We start from the raw sequence: 22427 nt of genomic DNA, 5'->3' as shown, positions 1-22427 counted from the left end.
CACAATAAACTCAGCGACCTGCTCAGGGTGGTATTGTAGGTTGCCTCCCGAGTGGTCCAGGCATCTGAAGCGCTGCTTAAGCACTCCTTTTCGATGATATTGCGTGTAGCTGTATGGCTTTCGTTGCAGCGCTTCTCAGCTTCCGTTTCGGGCTTATGCAGGGGAGTCATGAACCAGCGGGCAAGTCCATATCCTTTATCCCCCAGCATCCAACCGTGACCTTGTGGCTGACTCTTAAACAGGTCAGAGACGGTGCTCTCACGCAAGATGTGCGCATCATGGATGCTCCCTGGAAAATTTGCATTTACTGCCATGATTATTTGCTTGTGGTTGACAACGGGCTACACATTCAGGGAGTGGAATCCCTTTCGGTTCCGAAACACCTTTGCATCCTGAAAAGGTACTCGCAGGGCAATGTGCGTACAGTCTATTGCTCCCTGCACCTTGGGGAAGTTTGCTATTCGCGAGAACCCCAAAGTACTCTCAGTCTGTGCCTCCCTGGTGATAGGGAAACTTATAAAGTCCATCCTGCATTCGAAAAGGGCTTCAGTCACCTGTCAGATGCAGCAATGTGTGGCGTGCTGAGAGATACCGCAAATGTCGCCAGCTAAGGCCTTAAAGGAGCCTGATGCGTAGAAGGAAAGTGCCGCAGTGACCTTAACCTCAACGGGCAGTGCGGCCCTGATAGTGCTGGTAGGCTGCAGGTTTCCCTTAATTTTCTAGCATAGCTCACTGAGCTCCTTTCGGAACCGCAGCCTTCTAATGCACATGTTATCGGACAAGTCCGGGTATGATTGCTTATCCCTGTAAATATGTTGGGTGTAACATCTCCGCCGCCGCAGCAGTCTGTCACCTCTTTGATTGGGCACATAATGCTCTTCAATATATCCTCTCCCATCTCTATTCCGCAGCATGTGATAAGTGATCAATATTAGTTGAGCAACTACAGGCCCCATCACTATAAATTGCTATAAGTGCCTTTAATTTGTCCTCAACAAATACAAATGTGATTAGATGATTGGCAAAAGTCACAAAGGCCCTAAAAATCACTCACAAATTGATTCTCCTGACAAGCAGTTCAAGCAGCCTTTTATCACAGATCCTCCGAGTTACAAAATGGCATCCGTAGTGCCGAGTTAAGATCAGGTCATTGCAGCTTTCCTTCAGCGTCTTTTTGGGCCAGCGATCATTTGGGCAAATTGTGGGCGAAATGCCAAAAGTACCGTTCGGCGATAATCTGGGACTAGTTTCTGTCATGTATTCAACTATTATTGTAATCCATGTATAAGCTGACCCAAATTGTACACCTTGAGAACACTGACCACAAGGGGCGAACTTGTAGGAGACACTCCTAACCTGGACTTACAGGTATAAAAGGGGAAGCTCCACCCAGCTTCATCACTTGAGGTCTTGGTAATTAAGGTGACTGGTCACAGAGTGATCTTCTCTCAAGTATGGGCCTCATGTGCATTTATACTGTAGAGTAAGGGCATATCATTGGCGACGAGAAACTGGGATATAAACCACGCGAGCATGGCCACTAGCAGCACAGAAGAGAGATACTGTGTTGGTGATGATTGGGACGACTTTATTGAGAGACTACAGCAAAGTTTTGTCACCAAGGAATGGTTAGGACAGGATTCGGCCGACAAACGCAGGGCTCATCTCCTGACGGTTTGTGGATCCAGAATGTACTCCCTGATTGAAGAACCTTCTAGTACCAGAGAAGCCGGTGGACAAGACGTTCGAAGAGCTCAGTATGTTGATCGGAGAACACCTGAAACCGGCGAGCAGCATGCACATGGCAAGACACCGGTTTTACACTCATCGGCGGTGAGAAGGGCAAAGCGTTCCAGACTTCGTGGCAGATCTCCGGCGACTGGCGAGCCTATGTAAGTTCCCAGATGTGTGCAGAGTGGAGATGCTGTGAGACTTTTTTTATTGAGGGCATCGGGCACGCTGGGGTTTTCAGGAAACTGATTGAGACCAAAGACTTGACCTTGGAAGTGGCGGCTCTGATAGCCTAGACATTTATCTCAGGGGAGGAAGAGACCAGAATGATGTATGAAAAAAATCCTGGCTCAAATGCGGCAAACGACCAGGGAGTCAACATTGTTAACATGGCACACAGTTCTCCAGGCAGACAAGGGCAATCGGACATGCCCCAGCATGTAGTCGAACACAATGGGGGAATTCAACAGAGACAATGGCTAGCTGAATGGCGATTCATGCCATCGCAATGGACAATGAGGCCAGTAATGGGGCCATCAACACCTGGTAATGGTGCGCTTAAGGACAGTTACAGAGACAGTCAGAAATTATCGACTAGTAATGGACCTTTTGTTTCCAACAACGGGGCCTCCAGCTCATGCTGGAGGTGTGGAGGCAAACACCCAGCCAGAGCTTGCAGGTATCAGCAATATACCTGCAGAAACTGCAACGTCAGTGGTCACTTGGCACGTATGTGCAGGAAACCTGCAGCCAGGTTGATGTACGAGGAGGACGGGCCCGATGTAAGCCCTACGAGGCCAAATAAATACTGGGGGAAATCACTGGAAGCTGAAGTTCAGCGAGTTCATATGGAGCACATATACAGTTCATATACCAGGACGCCACCGATAATGATGAAAGTGCACCTCACTGGCATTGCAGTATTAATGGAGCTAGCCACAGGGGCCAGCCAGTCCCTGATGAGTATCAAACAGTTCGAAAGGTTGTGGGTGTCCAAGGCCAGGAGGCGAAAATTATTGTCGATTGACGCACAGCTGCGGACATATACAAAGGAGATCATTCCGGTGCTAGGCAGTGCCACGGTAGTCGTGACCCACAAAGATTCGGTGAACAGGTTGCCACTCTGGATTGTCCCGGGGGACGGTCCCGCACTATTGGGGAGAAGTTGGCTAGCTGTCATGAACTGGAAATGGGGCGATGTCAATGCAATTTCTTCTGTGAAGCAAGTATCATGCTCACAGGTCCTGGACAAATTTGACCCATTATTTCAACCCAGCATCGGCACTTTCATGGGGACCAAGGTAGTGATTCACATAAATCCGGACGCCAGGCCAGTACACCACAAGGCCAGAGCGGTGCTGTACATGATGCGGGAAAAGATAGAAGGCGAATTGGACCGCCTGCTGAGGGAAGGCATCATCTCGCCAGTCGAATTCAGTGACTGGGCGAGCCCGATCGTGACGGTAAGGCGGATGAGTCGGTCAGGATATGTGGCGATTACAAGGCCACCATCAATCGGGTGTCACTTCAAGACCAGTACCCGCTACCGAGAGCGGAGGACCTCTTTGCGACGCTATCCGGTGGCAAACTTTTTTCAAAATTAGACCTGACCTCAGCTTACATGACCCAGGAGCTGGCGAATGAGTCGAAGAAGCTGACCACCATCACGATACACAAGGAATTGTTTGAGTATAACAGAGGTCCGTTCGGAATTCGTTCGGCTGCCGCGATCTTTCAGCGAAATATGGAAAGCCTCCTCAAGTCGATTCCAAGGACAGTGATTTTTCAAGACGGCATCCTCATCACGGGTCGCGATACGGAGAACACCTCCATAACCTGGAGGAGGTGCAACGCAGACTGGACCGGGTAGGGCTGCGATTGAAAAAGGCGAAGTGCGTCTTCTTAGCTCCAGAGGTAGAATTCCTGGGGAGGAGAATAGCAGCAGACGGGATCAGACTGACTGTGGCCAAAATGGAAGCGATCCAGAGAGCACCCAGACCCCGTAACACGACGGAACTGCATTTGTTCCTGGGGCTCCTGAACTATTTTGGTAACTTTCTTCCCAAATTGAGCACGCTGTTAGAGATGCTACACGTGCTCCTACGCAAAGGCCATGAATGGGTCTGGGGGGACAGCCAGGAAAGGGCTTTTGATAGAGCACGCAATTTGTTAATGCTCCAACAAACTGTTAACGTTATATGACCTGTGTAAGAAACTTGTTTTAACGTGCGATGCGTCGTCCTATGGGGTCGGGTGTGTGTTGCAGCATGTGAATGCCAATGGTAAGTTACAGCCGGTAGCTTATGCCTCCAGAAATCTGTCCCAGGCAGAAAAGGGCTACGGGATGGTAGAAAAGGAAGCGCTAGTATATGTATATGCAGTAAAAAAAATGCACCGATACCTGTTTGGCAAGAAATTTGAGCTGGAGACAGATCACAAACCCCTAACGCCCCTTTTGGCCCACAACAAGGCCATAAATGTGAATGCATCGGCCCACATACAGAGGTGGGCACTCACGTTAGCCGCCTATGACTACACAATTCGGCACAGACCGGGCACTGAAAACTGCGCCGATGCACTCAGCAGGCTACCACGAGCCACCACTGAGGGTGCAACCGAGCATGATGCTGAGATGGTCATGGCTGTTGAAGCTTTCGAAAGGGAAGGCTCATCAGATTAAAGGCCCGTCAGATGAAAGTCTGGACAAATAAAGACCCGCTACTGTCTTTAGTTAAGAAATGTGTCCTGAATGGGGACTGGGCAGCCACGTACTGGGCATGCCCTGAGGAATTTAAACCGTTTCATAGGCGCAAGGATGAACTCTCGATTCAGGCTGATTGCCTACTGTGGGGAAACCGAGTAGTCATGCCCCAGATGGTCAGAGAAGTGTTTATCAGAGAACTTCACAATGAGCATTGTTATGATGAACCCAATTGCCAGGTCACACGTTTGGTGGCCAGGGATAGATGCAGACCTGGAACTTGTGTTCACAGGTGCAACATGTGTGCTCAGCTGGGCAACGCACCTAGGGAAGCCTCCCTTAGCCCCTGGTCCTGGCCCGCCAAGCCATGGTCATGCATCCATGTGGATTATGCAGGTCCTTTCATGGGAAAAGTGTTTTTGGTTGTAGTAGATGCCTACTCCAAATGGATTGAGTGTGCCATTCTAGCACATCCTCTGCCACGGTAGAAAGTTTACGGGTTACGTTTGCCACCCATGGTCTACCGGATGTCTTGGTCAGCGACAATGGCCCGCGCTTCACAAGCACTGAATTCCAGGACTTCATGGCAGGCAATGGAATCAACCATGTCAGAACGGCACCGTTCAAGCCGGCCTCAAACGGCCAGGCGGAACGAGCAGTGCAGATAATCAAACAGGGGATGCTCAGAATCCAAGGGGGTTCCCTACAAAGCCGCTTATCACGCCTCCTGTTGGCCAATAGATCCCGACCACACTCGCTCACAGGGGTTCCACCCGCAGAGCTGCTAATGAAAAGGACGCTCAAAACCAGGTTATCCTTTATACACCCGACTATGAAAGAAATTGTTGCGAGCAGGCGTCAGTCACAATGTGACTATCATGACAGGAATGCGAGGGCGCGATGTATTGATGTCAATGACCCTGTTTTTGTCCTTAATTACGCTGCAGGGCCCAAATAGCTTGTAGGCACTGTAATTGCCAAAGAGGGGAATAGGGTTTTGGTTGTTAAACTTACCAATGGACAAATCTGCCGCAAACACGTGGATCAAACTAAAAGGAGGTTCAGCAATCCCATAGAAGAAGCAGAGGAAGAACACGACGTAGAGTTTACTCCAGCACAGGTGACCGAACACTGGAACCAAGTGGAGGAGAGCCCAGTCACTGTGGACAGTCCCGGGCAGGCCTGAGGCACCGCAAACAGCAGACACTCAGGCCAGCACCCAACAACCGGAGCCCCAACGCAGGCGCTCTACAAGGGAGCGTAAACCACCAGAGAGACTTAATCTGTCATCCCAATAAGACTTTGTGGGGGGAGGTGATGTCATGTATTCAACTATCATTGTAACCCATGTCTCAGCTGACCCAAGTTGTACACCTTGAGAACATTGACCACAAGGGGCGAACTTGTGGGAGACACTCCTAACCTGGACTTTCAGGTATAAAAGGGGAAGCTTCACCCACCTTCATCACTTGAGGTCTTGGTAATAAAGGTGACTGGTCACAGAGTGACCTTCTCTCAAGTATGGGTCTCATGTGCATTTATACTGTATAGTAAGGACAAATCAGTTTCCATTATAAACACTATTCGTGGCCTTGCACGAGGATGACGTCATATTTTTTTTAAATAGGTCGGCCGATGCAGCCTATTCATGTATGCCGAAAGTTGCGCCGGTGATAAATGGGCTATAATCGAGTGCTAGTTTCCACTTTTCAGCAAATATGGACGATAGCCTGCATCTCAGCGCTTACATGGGCGCTAAATGGGTGATGATGTGTCGAAAGTCTAGCCCTTAGAGATAGCACTGGATAGTGTTTCAACTTTACAGTTTGAATGGCATTCATTCAAGTCTTTTTCTCCTCCCCAATACAATTTAACATGGGTATGACTGTTTTATATGTAAACCTGTAAATACCTTGTATAGCCATCAGAGGGGCTTACCCCCTGGAGTCCCAAGAGACTCCACAATCCCTTGGGAGCACAGGTACTTAAGGAGACCTCACAGGCTGGAGAGGCACTCTGGAGACCTGCAATAAAAGACTAAGGTCACACTTTACTTTGAGCTCACGGTATCTGGTCAGATTTTTTATTCATACACAACAACTGGCGACAAGATACAGATGACGAACCCAACAATGCAGAGAGCAGTGGGCATTCTGGAGAAATTTTCAGAGGGAGATGATTGGGAAACCTTTGTGGAGTGACTCGACCAATACTTCGTGGCCAATGAGCTGGAAGGAGAAGCGAACGCTGCAAAACGAAGGGCGATCCTCCTCACCGTCTGCGGGGCACCAACATATGGCCTCACGAAAAATCTGCTTGCTCCAGCGAAACCCACAGAGAAATCGTACGATGATTTGTGCACACTGGTCCGGGAGAATCTGAACCCAAAGGAAAGTGTTCTGATGGCGAGGTGCCGGTTCTAAACCTACAGAAGGTCTGAAGGCCAGGAAGTGGCGAGCTATGTCGCCGAGCTGAGACGCCTTGCAGGACATTGCGAATTTGAAGGACATTTGGAGCAAATGATCAGGGACTTCTTCGTACTTGGCATTGGCCATGAAGTGATACTTTGCAAACTTTTGACTGTAAAGACTCCAACCTTGAGTAAAGCCATAGCGATAGCCCAGGCGTTCATTGCCACCAGTGACAATACTAAGCAAATCTCTCAGCACACGAGTACTGCTACAAGTACTGTGAACAAAGTGATGTTGTTTTCAAATCGCAACGTACAGTGCAGGCCCGACATGCCTGCAGCTGCACGTCTGCAGATGTTTCAGAGTCCACCATCAAGGGTGATGAATGCAAGGCCATTAACACCTTGTTGGCGCTGCGGGGGTGACCATCGTTTCCATTCATGCCGCTTCAAAGGGTACGTTTGCAAGGGCTGTGGAACAATGGGACACCTCCAACGTATGTGCAGGCGAGCTGCAAACCCTGCATTGTGAGCTCAAAGTAAAGTGTGGCCTTAGTCTTTTATTTCAGGTCTCCAGAGTGCCTCTCCAACCTGTGAAGCCTCCTTAAATACCTGTGCTCCCAAGGGATTATGGGACCCCTTGGGACTCCAGGGGATGAGTCCTCTGGTGGCTGTACAGAGTAAATATAAGTCCACATATATAACAACACTTCCCCCTCCCCTCCCCAGAGGCGATAGTGTAACTATTTACAATGTGAGTCGATCTGGGGCCTTCTTGCCCTGGTTGATCGTCTTGGTGTGAAAGCTGGTGTTGTTGAATCATTTGTTGGGCCCTCGCTGGGCTGCTGTGCAGCTGGCCTTGCTGGACTGCCTGGTGTGTTGGGCCCTGCAGGGCTGCTGTGGATGATAGGTTCTGCTTCGTGGTCAACCGTGGTTGGGGGATCAAAAAAGGTAGGGTCCAAGGTGGGTTGCTCAGGATAGTCCGTGAATCTGAGTTTGATTTGGTCCAAGTGTTTCCGGTGAATGAGTCCATTTGAAAGTTTGACCCAAAACACCCTGCTCCCCTCTTTAGCCGCGACAGTGCCGGGAAGCCACTTGTGACCTTGTCCATAATTTAATACAAATACAGGATCATTGATTTCAATCTCGCGTGACACATTTGCGCTATCATGGTATGCACTTTGTTGAAGCTGCCTGCTCTCTACCTGTTCATGCAGATCAGGGTGAACTAACGAGAGCCTTGGCTTAAGTGCTCTTTTCATGAGCAGTTCAGCAGGTGGGATCTCAGTGAGTGAGTGGGGTCTCGTGCGGTAGCTAAGCAGGACTCGGGATAGGTGAGTCTGCAGTTACCCTCTTCAAGCCTTGCTTGATGGTTTGCACTGCTCTCTCTGTCTGACCATTGGATGCTGGTTTAAACGGGGCAGATGTGACCCATTACGGGTCATGAATTCTTTGAACTCAGCACTGGTAAAACATGGCCCGTTGTCGCTCACCAGGACATTGGGTAAGACGTGTATGGCAAACATGGCCCGCAGGCTTTCAGTAATGGCAGCGGAAGTGCTAGCCGACATTATCTCACATTCAATCCACTTGGCGTACGCGTCTACAACCACAAGGAACATTTTACCCAAGAACGGGTCTGCATAGTCGAAGTGTACCCTAGACCATGGTTTGGAGGGACAAGACCATAAACCTAGCGGCGCCTTCCTGGGTACATTGCTTAACTGCGAGCATGTATTACATCTGTGAATGCAGGACTCTAAGTCCGCATCGATACCGGGCCACAACACATGGGATCTGGCTATCGCTTTCATCATTACGAAGCCTGGGTGGGTACTGTGGAGGTCACTGATGAAGGTGTCTCTGCCCTTCTTGGGGACTACTACTCGACTGACTCACAGAAGGCAGTCTGCCTGTATAGACATTTTACCTTTGCGCCGCTGGAACAGCTTTATCTCTTCCTGCATTTCCACTGGGACACTGGACCAGCTCCCGTGAAGCACACAGCTTTTGACTAGAGATAATAAGGGGTCCTGGGTTGTCCAGGTTTTGATCTGCAGGGCAGTGACGGGTGATTGCTCACTCTCAAATGCTTCCATAACCATGGCTAGATCTGCGGGCTGCGCTATTTCCACACCCGTGGTGGGCAATGGCAGCGTACTGAGAGCCTCGGCGCAGTTTTCTGTGCCTGGCCTGTGGCGGATGGCGTAGTTGTATGCGGATGAGCGCCCATCTCTGGATGCGGGCTGATGTGTTGGTATTTATCCCTTTACTCTCGGAGGACAGGGATATAAGTGGCTTATGGTCAGTTTCCAATTCGAATTTTAGCCCAAACAGGTATTGATGCATTTTCTTTATCCCATAGACACACGCTAACGCTTCTTTTACAATCATGTTGTAGGCTCTCTCAGCCTTAGACAGACTCCTGGATGCATAAGCAACCGGTTGCAGTTTCCCAAAATCATTAGCTTGTTGCAATATACACCCGACGCCATATGACGATGCATCACATGCTTATACCAAACGCTTACATGGATCATACAACACAAGCAATTTGTTTGAGCATAACAATTTTCTCGCTTTTACCAAGGCATTTTCTTGGCTTTTGCCCCAAACCCGTTCACCCCCTTTTCGTAGTAAGACATGTAGGGAGTCTAGCAGTGTGCTGAGACCCGATCAGAAGTTACCAAAGTAGTTCAGGAGGCCCAGAAACGACCGCACTCCGTCACGTTCTGTGGCCTCAGTGCGTTCTCCATTGCCTCCGGCTTCGCGTTGGTGGGCCTGATGCCGTCCGCCGCAATCCTCCTTCCCAAGAACTCCACTTCAGGTGCCAGGAAAACGCACTTCGAGCGTTTTAACCTGGGCCCCACACGGTTGAGTCGACTAAGAACCTCCTCCAGGTTCTGCAGGTGCTCGACTGTGTTCCGACTTGTGACCAAGATGTCGTCCTGGAAGACCTCGGTATGTGGGACCGACTTCAGTAAGCTTTCCATGTTTCTCTGGAATATCGCCACCGCTGATCGGATTCAAAATGGGCATCTGTTATAAACAAAAAGGCTTTTGTGCGTGTTGATGCAGGCGAGAGCCTTCGATGATTTCTCCAGTTCCTGCGCCATGTAGGCCGAAGCCAGATCCAGTTTCGTGAACGTCTTTTCTCCTGCCAGCGTTGCAAAGAGGTCGTCGGCTTTTGGTAATGGGTATTGGTCCTGTAGGGCGAAACGATTGACAGTTACTTTGTAATCGCCACAGATTCTGACAGTGCCGTCTCCCTTGAGGACAGGGACGATAGGACTGGCCCACTCGCTGAACTCGATCAGTGAAATGATGCCCTCTCTTTGCAGCCGGTCTAGCTCGATCTCTACCCTTTCTCTCATCATGTAAGGTACTGCTCTCGCCTTGTGATGGATGGGCCGTGCCCCCGGAATTAAGTGGATCTGCACTTTTGCTCTTTGGAATTTCCCGATGCCTAGTTCGAACAGCGAAGGAAATTTGTTTAAGACCTGGGTACACGAAGTGTCGTCAGCGGGCAATAGCGCTCGGACGTCATTCCCAGTTCCAGTGTATCTTTCCCAGCCAGCTCCTGCTGAGCAGCGTGGGACCATCGCCCGGTACCACCCAGAGTGGTAGCTTGTGCACCGCTCCATTGTAGGAGACCTTTATGGTAGCACTGCCGATTACAGGAATCAGTTTTTTTGTGTAAGTTCTTAGTTTCGTGCGAACTGGAGTTAAGACTGGCCTTGAGGCCTTGTTGCACCTCAACCTTTCGAAAGTCTTTTTTCCCATGATGAACTGGCTCGCACCATTGTTCCACAGCCCTTGCAAACGTACTCTTTGAACCGGCATGAATGGAACCGATGATCACCCCATCAGCGCTAACAAGGTGTTAATGGCCTTGCATTCATCACCCTTGATGGTGGACTCAGTCATCTGCAGACGTGCAGCTGCAGGTAAGTGTGACCTTCCCTGTACGTCACGATTCGAAAACATCATCACTTTGTTCACAGTACTGGTAGCAACACTTGTGTGCTGAGAGATTTGCTTCGTATTGAAACTGGTGGCAATGAACGCCTGGGCTATCGCTTTGGCCTTACTCAAGGTTGGGGTCTCTACAGTCAAAAGTTTGCGAAGTATGGTTTCATGGCTAATGCCAAGGACGAAAAAGTCTGAGCGTGTGCTCGAAATGTCCTTCAAATTCGCAATGTCCTGCAAGGCGTCTTAGCTCGGCAACATAACTCGCCACCACCTGGCCTTCAGACCTTTTGTAGGTGTAGAACCGGTACCTCACCATCAGAACGCTTTCCTTCGGGTTCAAATGCTCTCGGACGAGTGTGCACAAGTCGTCGGACGATTTCTCCGTGGGTTTCGCTGGAGTGAGCAGATTCTTCATGAGGCCATACGTTGATGCCCCACAGATGGTGAGGAGGATCGCTCTTTGTTTGGCAGCGCTCTCTTCCCCATCTAGCTCGTTGGCCATGAAGTATTGGTCGAGTCGCTCTGCAAAAGTTTCCCAATTATCTCCCTCCGAAAATTTCTCCAGGATGCCCACTGTTGTCTGTATCTTTGGGTTCACTATCTGTATCGTGTCGCCAGTTGTTGTGTATGGAGAAAGAGTCAGATTGAACATTATGAGCTCAAAGTAAAGTGTGACCATGGTCTTTTATTGCAGGTCTCCAGAGTGTCTCTCCAACCTGTGAAGCCTCCTTAAATACCTGTGCTTCCATGGAATTATGGGATCCCTTGGGACTCCAGGGGCTGAGCCCCCTGGTGGCTGTACAGAGTAAATACAAGTATACATATACAACATTTACCACAAAGTGTCCCCTGATAACGCTGAAGGTTGAATTAAATGGACTCCTGGTGTCAATGGAGCTGGACACGGGCACAAGCCAGTCCATTATGAGCAAAGAACTTTCGATAAATTGTGGTGCAACAAGGCCTGAAGGCTAGTCCTGACCCCCATTTGCACTAAACTGAGAACTTACACAAAGGAACTGATTCCCGTAATCGTCAGTGCTACTGTAAAGGTCTCCTATGATGGAGCGGTGCACAAGCTACCACTCTGGGTGGTACCGGGCGATAGTCCCACGCTGCTCAGCAGGAGCTAGTTGGAAAAGATACGCTGGAACTGGGACAACATCCGAGCGCTCTCGTCCGTTGACGACACTTCGTTTGCCCAGGTCTTAAAAAAGTTCCCCTCGCTGTTCGAACCAGGCATCAGGAAGTTCCAAGGAGCAAAAATGCAGATCCACCTAATTCCGGGGGCGCGACCCAGCCATCACAAGGCGAGAGCAGTACCGTACATGATGAGAGAGGGTGGAGATAGAGCTGGACCGGCTGCAACAAGAAGACATCATTTCGCCGATCGAATTCAATGAGTGGGTCAATCCGATTGTTCCAGTCCTCAAGGGAGACGGCACCATCAGAATCTGTGGTGATTACAAAGTAACTATCAATCGTTTCTCCCTGCAGGATCAATATCTACTACCAAAGGCAGACGATCTTTTTGCGACACTGGCGGGAGGAAAGACATTCACGAAGCTGGACTTGACCTCGGCCTACATGACGCAGGAACTGGAGGAATCATCGAAGCGCCTCACCTGTATCAACACGCACAAAGGTCACTTCATTTAAAACAGATGCCCGTTTGGGATTCGATCAGCCGCGGCGATATTCCAGAGAAACATGGAAAGCTTACTGAAGTCGGTCCCGCGCACAGTGGTTTTTCAGGACGACATCTCGGTTACAGGCAGAGACACAGTTGAGCACCTGCAGAAACTGGAGGAAGTTCTCAGTCGACTCAACCGCGTGGGGCTCAGGTTGAAACGCTCGAAGTGGAGTTCCTGGCGAGGAGAATCGCGGTGGCCGGCATCAGGCCCACCGATTCGAAGACGGAGGCAATCGAGAATGCACCGAGGCCACAGAATGTGACGGAGCTGCGGTCGTTTACAGGACTCCTGAACTACTTTGGTAACTTCTTACCGGGTCTCAGCACATTGTTAGAACCACTGCATGTCTTACTGCGTAAAGGGGACGAATGGGTATGGGGTAAAAGCTAAGAAAATGCCTTTGTAAAAGCTAGAAAATTGTTCTGCTCAAACAAATTGCTTGTGTTGTATGATCCATGTAAGCGTTTGGTACTAGCATGTGATGCGTCGTTGTATGGGGCCAAGGTATTGCAACAAGGTAATGAATCTGGGAAATTGCAACCGGTTGCTTATGCATCCAGAACTCTGTCTAAGGCTGAGAGAGCCTACAGCATGATTGAAAAAGAAGCGTTAGCGTGTGTTTATGGGGTAAAGAAAATGCATCAATATCTGTTTGGGCTCAAATTTGAACTGGAAACTGACCATAAGCCTTTTTTCCGAGAGTAAAGGGATAAATACGAATGCATCGGCCCGCATCCAGAGATGGGCGCTCACGTTGTCCGCATACAACTATGCCATTTACCACAGGCCAGGCACAGAAAACTGTGCCAATGCTCACAGTAGGCTGCCATTGCCCACCATGGGGGTGGAGATGGCACAGCCCGCAGATTTAGTTATGGTAATGGAAGCATTCGAGAATGAGCAATCACCTGTTACCGCCCGACAGATTAGAACCTGGATGAGCCAGGACCCCTTACTGTCCCTAGTAAAAAATTGTGTGCTTCACAGGAGCTGGTCCAGTGTCCCAGTGGAAATGCAGGAAGAGGTAAAGCCGTACCAGCGGCATAAAGATGAAATGTCTGTATAGGCAGACTGCCTTCTGTGGGGTAATCGGGTAGTGGTCCCCAAGAAGGGCAGGGGCACTTTCATCAGTGATCTCCACAGTACCCACTCAGGCATTGTGATGATGAAATCGACAGCCAGATCCCACGTGTGGTGGCCCGGTATCGATGCGAACTTAAGAGTCCTGCGTGCACAAATGTAACACATGCTCGCATTTAAGCAATGCACCCAGGGAGGCGCCACTAAGTTTATGGTCTTAGCCCTCCAAACCGTGGTCTAGGGTCCACGTCGACTATGCAGGCCCGTTTTTGGATAAAATGTTCCTAGTGGTTGTAGATGCATACTCCAAATGGATTGAATGTGAGATAATGTCAGCAAGCACGTCCGCTGCCACCATTGAAAGCCTGCGGGCCATGTTTGCCACACACGGCCTGCCTGATGTCCTTGTGAGGGACAACTGACCATGTTTCACCAGTGCCGAGTTCAAAGAGTTCATGACCCGTAATGGGATCAAACATGTTACATCTGCCCCGTTCAAACCAGCATCCAATGGTCAGACAGAGAGAGCAGTGCAAACCATCAAGCAGAGCTTGAGGAGGGTAACTGAAGGCTCACTGCAGACTTGCCTACCCAGAGTCCTGCTTAGCTACCGCACGAGACTCCACTCGCTCACTGGGATTCCACCCGCTGAACTGCTCATGAAAAGGGCACTTAAGACAAGGCTCTCGTTAGTCCACCCTGATCTACATGAACAGGTAGAGAGCAGGCGGCTTCAACAAAGTACATATCATGATAGCGCAAATGTATCATGCAAAATTGAAATCAATGATCCTGTATTTGTGTTGAACTATGAACAAGGTCCCAAGTGCCTTCCCGGCACTGTTGTCGCCAAAGAGGGGAGCAGGGTGTTTCGGGTCAAACTTTCAAATGAACTCATCCACCGGAAACACTTGGACCAAATCAAACTCAGATTCACAGACTATCCAGAGCAACCCACATTGGACCCTATGACCCCCCAATATACACACCAGTGGCAACCGAGCCGCGGTTGACCAGGAAGCAGAACCCATCACCTGCAGCAGCCCAGCAGGACTCACCACACTAGGCAGCCCAGCAAGGCTAGCTGCACTGCAGCCCAGCGAGGGCCCAACAAACAATTCACCAAAACCAGCACTTACACCGAGACGATCAACCAGGGAAAGAAAGGCCCCAGATCGACTCACCTTGTAAATAGTTACACTATTGACTTTGGCGGGTGAGTGTTGTTATATATGTAAACCTGTAAATACCTTGTGTAGCCACCAGAGGGCTCACCCCCGGAATCCCAAGGGACCCCAGAATCCCTTGGGAGCACAGGTACAAGGAGGTCTCACAGGCTGGAGAGGCACTCTGGAAAACTGCAATAAAAGACTGAGGTCACACTTTACTTTGAGCTCACAGTATCCAGTCAGACTCATTATTCATACACAACAATGACTGCTTATTTTTTTCTTAAAAATGAGATGCAATGATACCAGTGACCTAGAATATTAGCTGAATGCAACTAGATCATTTCCCTTTTAAAATAAAGGGCCGTACAAACCTTGACCATCTGGGACAACTCGATTGACAAGCCCAAATTCATAAGCTTCTTGTGCACCAATAGAACGTCCAGTCAAAATAAGGTCCAGTGCCCTGGATAACCCAATTAGCTTTGGTAGCCTTACTGTACCTCCATCAATCAGTGGAACACCTGGGGGAGGGAAATACAGATGGTATTTTATACTTGCTACTGCACTACTGTGAATGTTACAAGTTACTGGCTTCTGCTCAGCTTACAAACTTACCAAAACGTCTGCAGAACACTCCCATGATAGCACTTTGTTCCATTATACGCAAGTCAGCCAACAAAGAGAGCTCTAGGCCTCCAGCTACTGCATATCCACTCATTGCAGCAATCACTGGTTTTGAAAACTGCAATCGGGATGGGCCCTGTCAGGAGCAAAATGTTTATATCTGGAATAAAAAATGAAATTCCGGAAATACACAGCAGGTCTGTAAACATTTAAAGTGCTTCGTGTACAAACATTTGCATTTATATAGCAACAACTTGCATTTATATAGCACTTTTAACATAGTAAAACATCTCAAGACACTTCGCAGGAGGGTTATCAAAGAAAATTTGACACCGAGCCACACAAGGACATATTAGAACAGATGAGGTAGGTTTTAAGGAGTGTCTTAAAGGAGGAGAGAGAGGTAATTCCAGAGCTTCAGGCCTTGGTTGCTGAAGGCATGGCCGCTAATGGGGGCGCAATTAAAGTCGGAGATGCGAGCGTAGAGATCTTGGTGGGTTGTGGGGCTGGAGGAGATTACATACATAGGGAAGAGCGAGGCCATGAAGGGATTCAAAAACAATGATTTAATTTTAAAATCAAGGCCTTGCTCAACCAAGAGCCAATGGAGATCAGCGAGCACAGGGGTGTAAGAAATCATGAATATCGATATTTTATTAAAGAGCGGTAGTTATAAGCATAATCAGATACAACACGTGATTAAGATAGATATGGTAGACATACAACCAGTGACAGATGAGAATGATCGACTGCCCAGGAACGGAACAGATGAATGTTGAGGTAGAACAGTTGTCTCTGAACAGATCACGAGCTGGAAGTGGTGATGGGGGGTCCACCCAGGAACAGATTAAGGGGGGGGGGGCAGATAGGGTAGTCGCCGGGGCCCAAGCCTAGAGTGGGGCCCATCCAGGGTCGGATTAAGGGTAAGGGTAAACAGTATTGACATAAGCGACGTAGCAAGAGCAGAGTGAAGCCGTGAGGGCTCAGGTGCATGTTATTCTCCACTTGATGTAAACAGACTCTAGATGTTCTTTTTCTAGAGATGCATTCTACACACAAATCAGGGGCAAAAAAAGGAAAGAGCACCAGCTACGCGAGGAGCAAAAGAGATGAGAAGTAACTAAACTGCTTACACCAGATCATTTTTTCCAACTAAAAACTCAATCATGACGTTGAAGGCCAGGCAACAAGACGACGCTGTGCAGTCAACTTCAACAACGGAACCACTAGTGGCACCGGACCTGGAGTTGGCCGAGTTGGAGCTCCAAGTCCAGAAAGTTGAGCTGAAAGAGGCGCAACTTACGAGTGACATTGGGCTATGGGGAGACAATATCTCAGAAGACATGCAAAGCCATTGGATTGCAAAAGGTAGTGAGGACTGCCGAAACTGTGATAAAGACTTCCAAAACTCCGGCATGATTCATGCCAAGGAAGGATGTCGCCGATACAACTAATTTTATTTATATAGCACCTATAAGGTCGTAAAATGTCCCAAGGTGCTTCACAACAGTGTTATAAAACAAAACAGATAAATTTGACACTGAGCCATATAAGAAATTATGGCAGATGACCAAAAGCTTGGTTAAAGAAGTAGGTTTTAAAGAATGTCTTAAAGAAGGAAAGAGAGGTAGAGAAGCGGAGAGGTTTAGGGGGGAATTCCAGAGCTTAGGGCCCAGGCAGCTGAAGGCATGGCCACCGATGGTTGAGCAGTTATAATCAGGGATGCTCAAGAGGGCAGAATTTGAGAAGCGCAGACATCTCGTGGGGTTGTGAGGCTGAAATAGATTACAGAGATAGGGAGGGGCAAGGCCATGGAGGGATTTGTAAACAAGGGCGAGAATTTTGAAGTCGAGGCGTTGTTTAACTGGAAGCCAATGTAGGTGGGCGAGCACACTTGGTGCGAGTTAGAATATGGGCTGCTGAGTTTTGGATGACCTCAAGTTTACGTAGGGTAGAATGTGGGAGGCCAGCCAGTAGTCAAGTCTAGAGCTAACAAAGGCATGGATGAGGGTTTCAGCAGCAGAAGAACTGAAGCAGGGGCAGAGATGGGCAATGTTACGGAGGTGGAAATAGGCAGTTTTAGTTATGCCATGGATATGTGGCCGAGAACTCATTTCAGGGTCAAATATGACGCCTAGGCTGCGAACATTCTGGTTCAGCCTCAGATAAATGCTAGGGAGAGGGATGGAGTCAGTGGCTAGGAAACATAGTTTGTGGCAGGGACCAAAGACAATGGCTTCGGTCTTCCCAATAGTTAGAGAAAATTTCTGCTCACCCAGTACTGGATGGCGGACAAGCAGTCTGACAATTTAGAGACCATGGAGAGGTCGAGAGAAGTGGTGGAGAGGTAGAGCTGGGTGTCATCAGAGTACATGTGGAATCTGACTCGTGTTTTCAGATGATATCGCCAAGGGGCAGCATATGAGAAATAAGAGGGGGCCAACTATAGACCCTTGGGGGACACTAGAGGGAATGATGCAGGAGTGGGAAGAGAAGCCATTGCAAGAGATGTTCTGGCTACAATTAGATAGAGGAGAATGGAAGCAGGCAAGTGCAGTCCCACCCAGCTGGACGATGGTGGAGAGGCGTTGGAGAAGGATGGAGTGGTCAACCGTGTCAAAGGCTGCAGACAGGTCCAGGAGGACGAGGCATGATACTGCTCGAAGTCCTTCTTCGCACGTGTGCACCCACTGACAGGGGAATGTGTGGAGCAAACGTGGTTCTGTTATTCACCTTCAAACGGTAGAGTATACTATTTTGCTTGCAAGGTCACAGCACGAACAAGTAGCCACTTTACTCAGGGGTTTAATGACTGGAAGCATGGAGATGAGAGGATTTCATCTCACGAAAACAGCCACCAGCATAGAGAAGACATGGTAGTAATGTGCACTAGACAAGCAGGCACTCGTTGTGTGGATGGTCGGTCATATCCAGTTTGAAAATGAATGGCAGTACTGGTGCACGGTGCTAGAGCAGGTTGTCTGTGTGATAACGTTTCTGTGAACGAGGTCTTTCATTGCGAGGCAGAGACAAAATCATTAGGTCTCTAAGTAACTGTAATTATCTGGGTGTGCTGGAGGTTCTCGCAAACTACGATGCATTTCTTGCTGAACACATCAAGTGGTTCGCCAACAAAGGCAAGGGGCATACTTCATACTTGTCTTCCACCACTTGTGAAAAACTGATTAGTCTGTTGGGTGGCAAAGTACTTGAGACGATTATCCAGGAATTGAAATCAGCGAAGTTCTATTCAATATTGATTCAACGCCAGATGTCACACACTCAGATCAGCTGACACTTGTTCTCCGCTATTTTCTACCGACTGGTCCTGAGGAAAGGTTCCTAAAGTTCTTGCCGATAATCGGTCATACTGGACAAGAAATAGCAGAAATAATACTGGCCTTTCTGGATGAGAACAGGATCGACATACAAAATTGTCACGGACAATCTTATGATAATGCTTCAAATATGAGTGGGAAATACATTGGTGTCCAAACTATCAAAAAGTAATGCCCATATGCGACGTTTATACCATGCGCAGCGCACTCACTCAACCTTGTGGGGAAAAACAGTGCCGAATGCAGCCCAGTAATCATCAGATTTTTTGACAATGTACAAAAGCACTTTTCTCTCTGGATCGACGTATCGCTGGCGACTGCTTTATGAAAAACTAAAGCTTTTAGGGCCGTTTGTGATCAAACAGCTTTCTGCTACTCGATGGTCAGCAAGGTATGAAGCAGTGTCAGCCCTGCTCAAAGGTTACACTCCCATATGCGAAGTGTTGGAATCCCTGGCAACTGACAAAAAGTTGAATGCTGAAATGAAGCTCAGTTGATCCTTGACAAACTGGGTGAACTGGATTCAGCTATTATTGTTATTTGGAGCACAGTCTTGAAGCGCTTTCATCTGACCAATCTCTCACTTCAAGAGATCGGCTTGAATCTGAATGTCATGCTGAACTTACTCGAGTTCCTTGACGATTTTGTCAAGGCCCAGCGGACAGAGTTTGAGGATTGCGAAGACCTAGGGATTAAACTGTGTGGCCACAACGAGTACAATTCAGCTCAGAGACGCGTCCGGGTATGCAACCGCCGCTATGACGATGGGGATGCTGAAAACACTGTGCTGTCACCCAAGGAGAAATTCAAAACTGGTGTTCCTTGTCATCATTGATCAATGAATCAGAACCTTGAAACACCGCCTTGAAGTATACAAGGAAATCAACTGTAAGTTTGGATTCCTGTCCAAGCGAGCCACTCTCTCGACTCATGAGATCAAGCAAGCCACAGTAAATCTTGCCCGCTCCTATCCCAAAGATCTGGAACCTATGATTGAAAGTGAATTCATCCAGTCTTCTAGCTTGGTGGCATCCTCAACAGAGCTTCAAACCTCAATTTGTGACAAACAAACTAAGTCAGCAGAGCTGAGAATGTACCAATTCCTCCATACACACGCCCTCACCCAAATCTTTTCTAACATTGAAATAGCTCTGCGGATAGATCCGTCGATGATGGTATTAAATTGCAGTAGTGAGCGGTCCTTCTCGAAACTAAACGCATCAAGAATGAGGTCAGAACCGAATGGGACAAGATCGACTTAATACAGGTTGAGCGTCTGAAACCCGGAAACCTTGGGTCCGAGACCGTTCCGGATTTTGGAACGTCTTTGCTTGGGCTGAGGTAGGTGGGGTCGGGCAGCCGAGGTAAGGGGGCGAGGTCGGCCCACCGAGGTAAGGGGGAAGGAGGGTGGGGGTAGCCGGGGGGGCCGGGGCGAGGTCGGGCCGCGCAAAATCACGGCGGGTGAAGTCGGGGTGGACGAAGTCGCGCCGGGGCGAGGTCAGGCCGCCGAGGGCCAGGGCGAGGTCGGGCCGCCGAGGGCCAGGGCGAGGTCGGGCCACCGAGGGCCGGAGCGAAGTCAGGCCGCCGAGGGCCAGGGCGAGGTCAGGCCGCCGAGGGCCAGGGCGAGGTCGGGCCGCCGAGGGCCAGGGCGAGGTCGGGCCACCGAGGGCCGGGGCGAGGTCAGGCCGCGAGGCGGGGGAGTCCGGATTTCGGAACATTTTCCGGTTTCCGGATGACCCCACCTCGGATTGGCCCAGTGTCCGGATTCCAAAATTCCGGATTCTGGATGTTGCACCTGTAGTCTTTCAATCATGAGCATCAAGAGCGAAGTACTGAGAGGACTTGACTTCTCGAAAATCATTGACGAATTTAATTGACAAAAAGCTAGGAAAAGACCAATGTAGTTATACTTGTAGTTGCCTCTGTGGAGAAAATGGAATACAAATGACAAATGATGGTCTTCCATTAAAATTGCACTGCCTTGTTCTAAATTGTTGTCATTGTCGATTTACTTTCAAAATGTAAGGATTTTAAAAAATTAAAGCATTGTTGTTTACTGTTTTATACTGAGTTTGAATAAGGTATCGGTTTGATTGTTTGGAAACATCATAAAATATTACGAGTGTCGGCATAATATCAATGCGAACATAACCTGAAATGTAGACCTGACTTAACCTTGACCTGATGCATTCTCAGTATAGTGCCCTGTGACTTTGCTCACTGTCATTTACTGCAGGATGTGAATGGAAGTAGGGAGCCCATGGCAGGGGTACTGTCCGGAGCTGGAGGCACCCTTAATCCATCCCTGGTCTACCGCAGAGGTTTGAGCTTGACCAAGGTGTTAGGCCTAAGCCCGCATGTGGTCCACCTCCAGGAAACTCTATCCTCAGTCTGTCTGTTTCTCTCTCTCGGTTGCCTGTTTTATACCTTATTTCGGTGGACCGGAGGATACCCTGCAGCCATCATTTTTTTTATCCATTCAATTGTTCAATCACTGGGGAAAGGGTACTCATGAGATCATTTTCTTCCTTATCTTTGTCAGAATGTTCTGTTGCCCTTTCAAGAGACAGTTTGTTCATCTTTGAGGCTCCGTGCTAAATCCCTTATCGCCATAGGCAGACCTTGAAGGCCTGATTTTCTGTCTTGACCTTAGCTCTCAGCTGGCACAAGTTTTTCTTTTATAAAACCATTATTTCTTTTATAATTCCCAATTTCTTCAGATTCATGATTCTTACAGGAGTGATGGGTGAACGGGACTTGGTGCAAGTTAGGACATGGGCAGCGGAGTTTTGGATAAGCTTAAGTTGATGGAGGTGGAAGATTTAAAACCAGACAGGAGTTCGTCGTCGGAGGCGGAGCGGGGAGATCAAGGAGGCCTACAAGAGGCCCAACGTCGGGGAACAGAGTCGGGAGTTCATCGTCGGAGAGGCTAGCCGGTGCAGCTGCAGCAGGGTGAGAAGGCAAAAAAGAGGTAGAAAGAAATCGAAAGGTGACGTCACAACCAAGGGGGTAAGTGATTGGCGAGCAGTTTTTCTTTTTCTTTTCTTTATCAGTAAGTAACCTTCAGCATTATTGTTGCCAAATTAAGTTAATCGAAGGGTTAAGTCATGGCAGGAGAGCTCGGACATGTGTTATGCTCCTCCTGTGCTATGTGGGAAGTCAAGGACCTACATGTGCGGGAAGTGCATCCACTTGCAGCACCTGACAGACCGCATTGCGGCACTGGAGCTGTGGGTGGATTTACTCTGGAGCATCCGCGACGCTGAGGTTGATGAGAATTGCACGTTTAGTGAGTTGGTCTTACCGCAGATAAAGGTTATGCAGCCAGATAGGGGAAGGGTGACCAACAGAAAGAGCAGAAGGAGGAAAGTAGTGCAGGGGTCCCCCGCGGTCATCCACCTGCAAAACACAAACACTGCTTTGGGTACTGTTGAGCGGGATGACTCATCAGGGCAGAGCAGCAGCAGCCAAGTTCATGGCACCATGGGTGGTTCTGCTGCACAGGAGGGCAGAAAAAAAGAGCGGGAGAGCTATAGTGATAGGGGATTCAATTGTAAGGGGAATAAACAGACGTTTCTGCAGCCGCAACCGAGACTCCAGGATGGTATGTTGCCTCCCTGGTGCAAGGGTCAACAATGTCTCGCAGCGGGTGCAGGACATTTTGAAGGGAGAGGGTAAACAGCCAGTTGTCGTGGTGCATATAGG

At 48.9% G+C, this 22427-nt stretch overlaps 1 protein-coding gene across 6 annotated transcripts in view; it reads right to left on the bottom strand.

Annotated features, from left to right (window-relative positions):
- LOC139271888 (enoyl-CoA hydratase EchA19) overlaps window positions 1–22427 on the bottom strand; it is an 83153-nt gene that overhangs the window by 21627 nt on the left and 39099 nt on the right. For all 6 annotated transcript variants that reach the window (XM_070888547.1, XM_070888548.1, XM_070888549.1 and 3 more), the window contains 2 exons: window positions 15376–15520; window positions 15132–15281 (listed from right to left, as the gene is read on the bottom strand). In XM_070888547.1, coding sequence (XP_070744648.1) covers window positions 15132–15281; window positions 15376–15520 — 295 coding nt within the window. The remainder of the gene's footprint in view (window positions 1–15131; window positions 15282–15375; window positions 15521–22427) is intronic.

Source organism: Pristiophorus japonicus, chromosome 1 (assembly GCF_044704955.1).
Source record: "Pristiophorus japonicus isolate sPriJap1 chromosome 1, sPriJap1.hap1, whole genome shotgun sequence".
NCBI classification, from domain to species: domain Eukaryota; kingdom Metazoa; phylum Chordata; class Chondrichthyes; family Pristiophoridae; genus Pristiophorus; species Pristiophorus japonicus.
The sequence above is the reverse complement of the archived record's forward strand: the minus strand, read 5'-3'. Positions and strand labels throughout refer to the sequence as shown.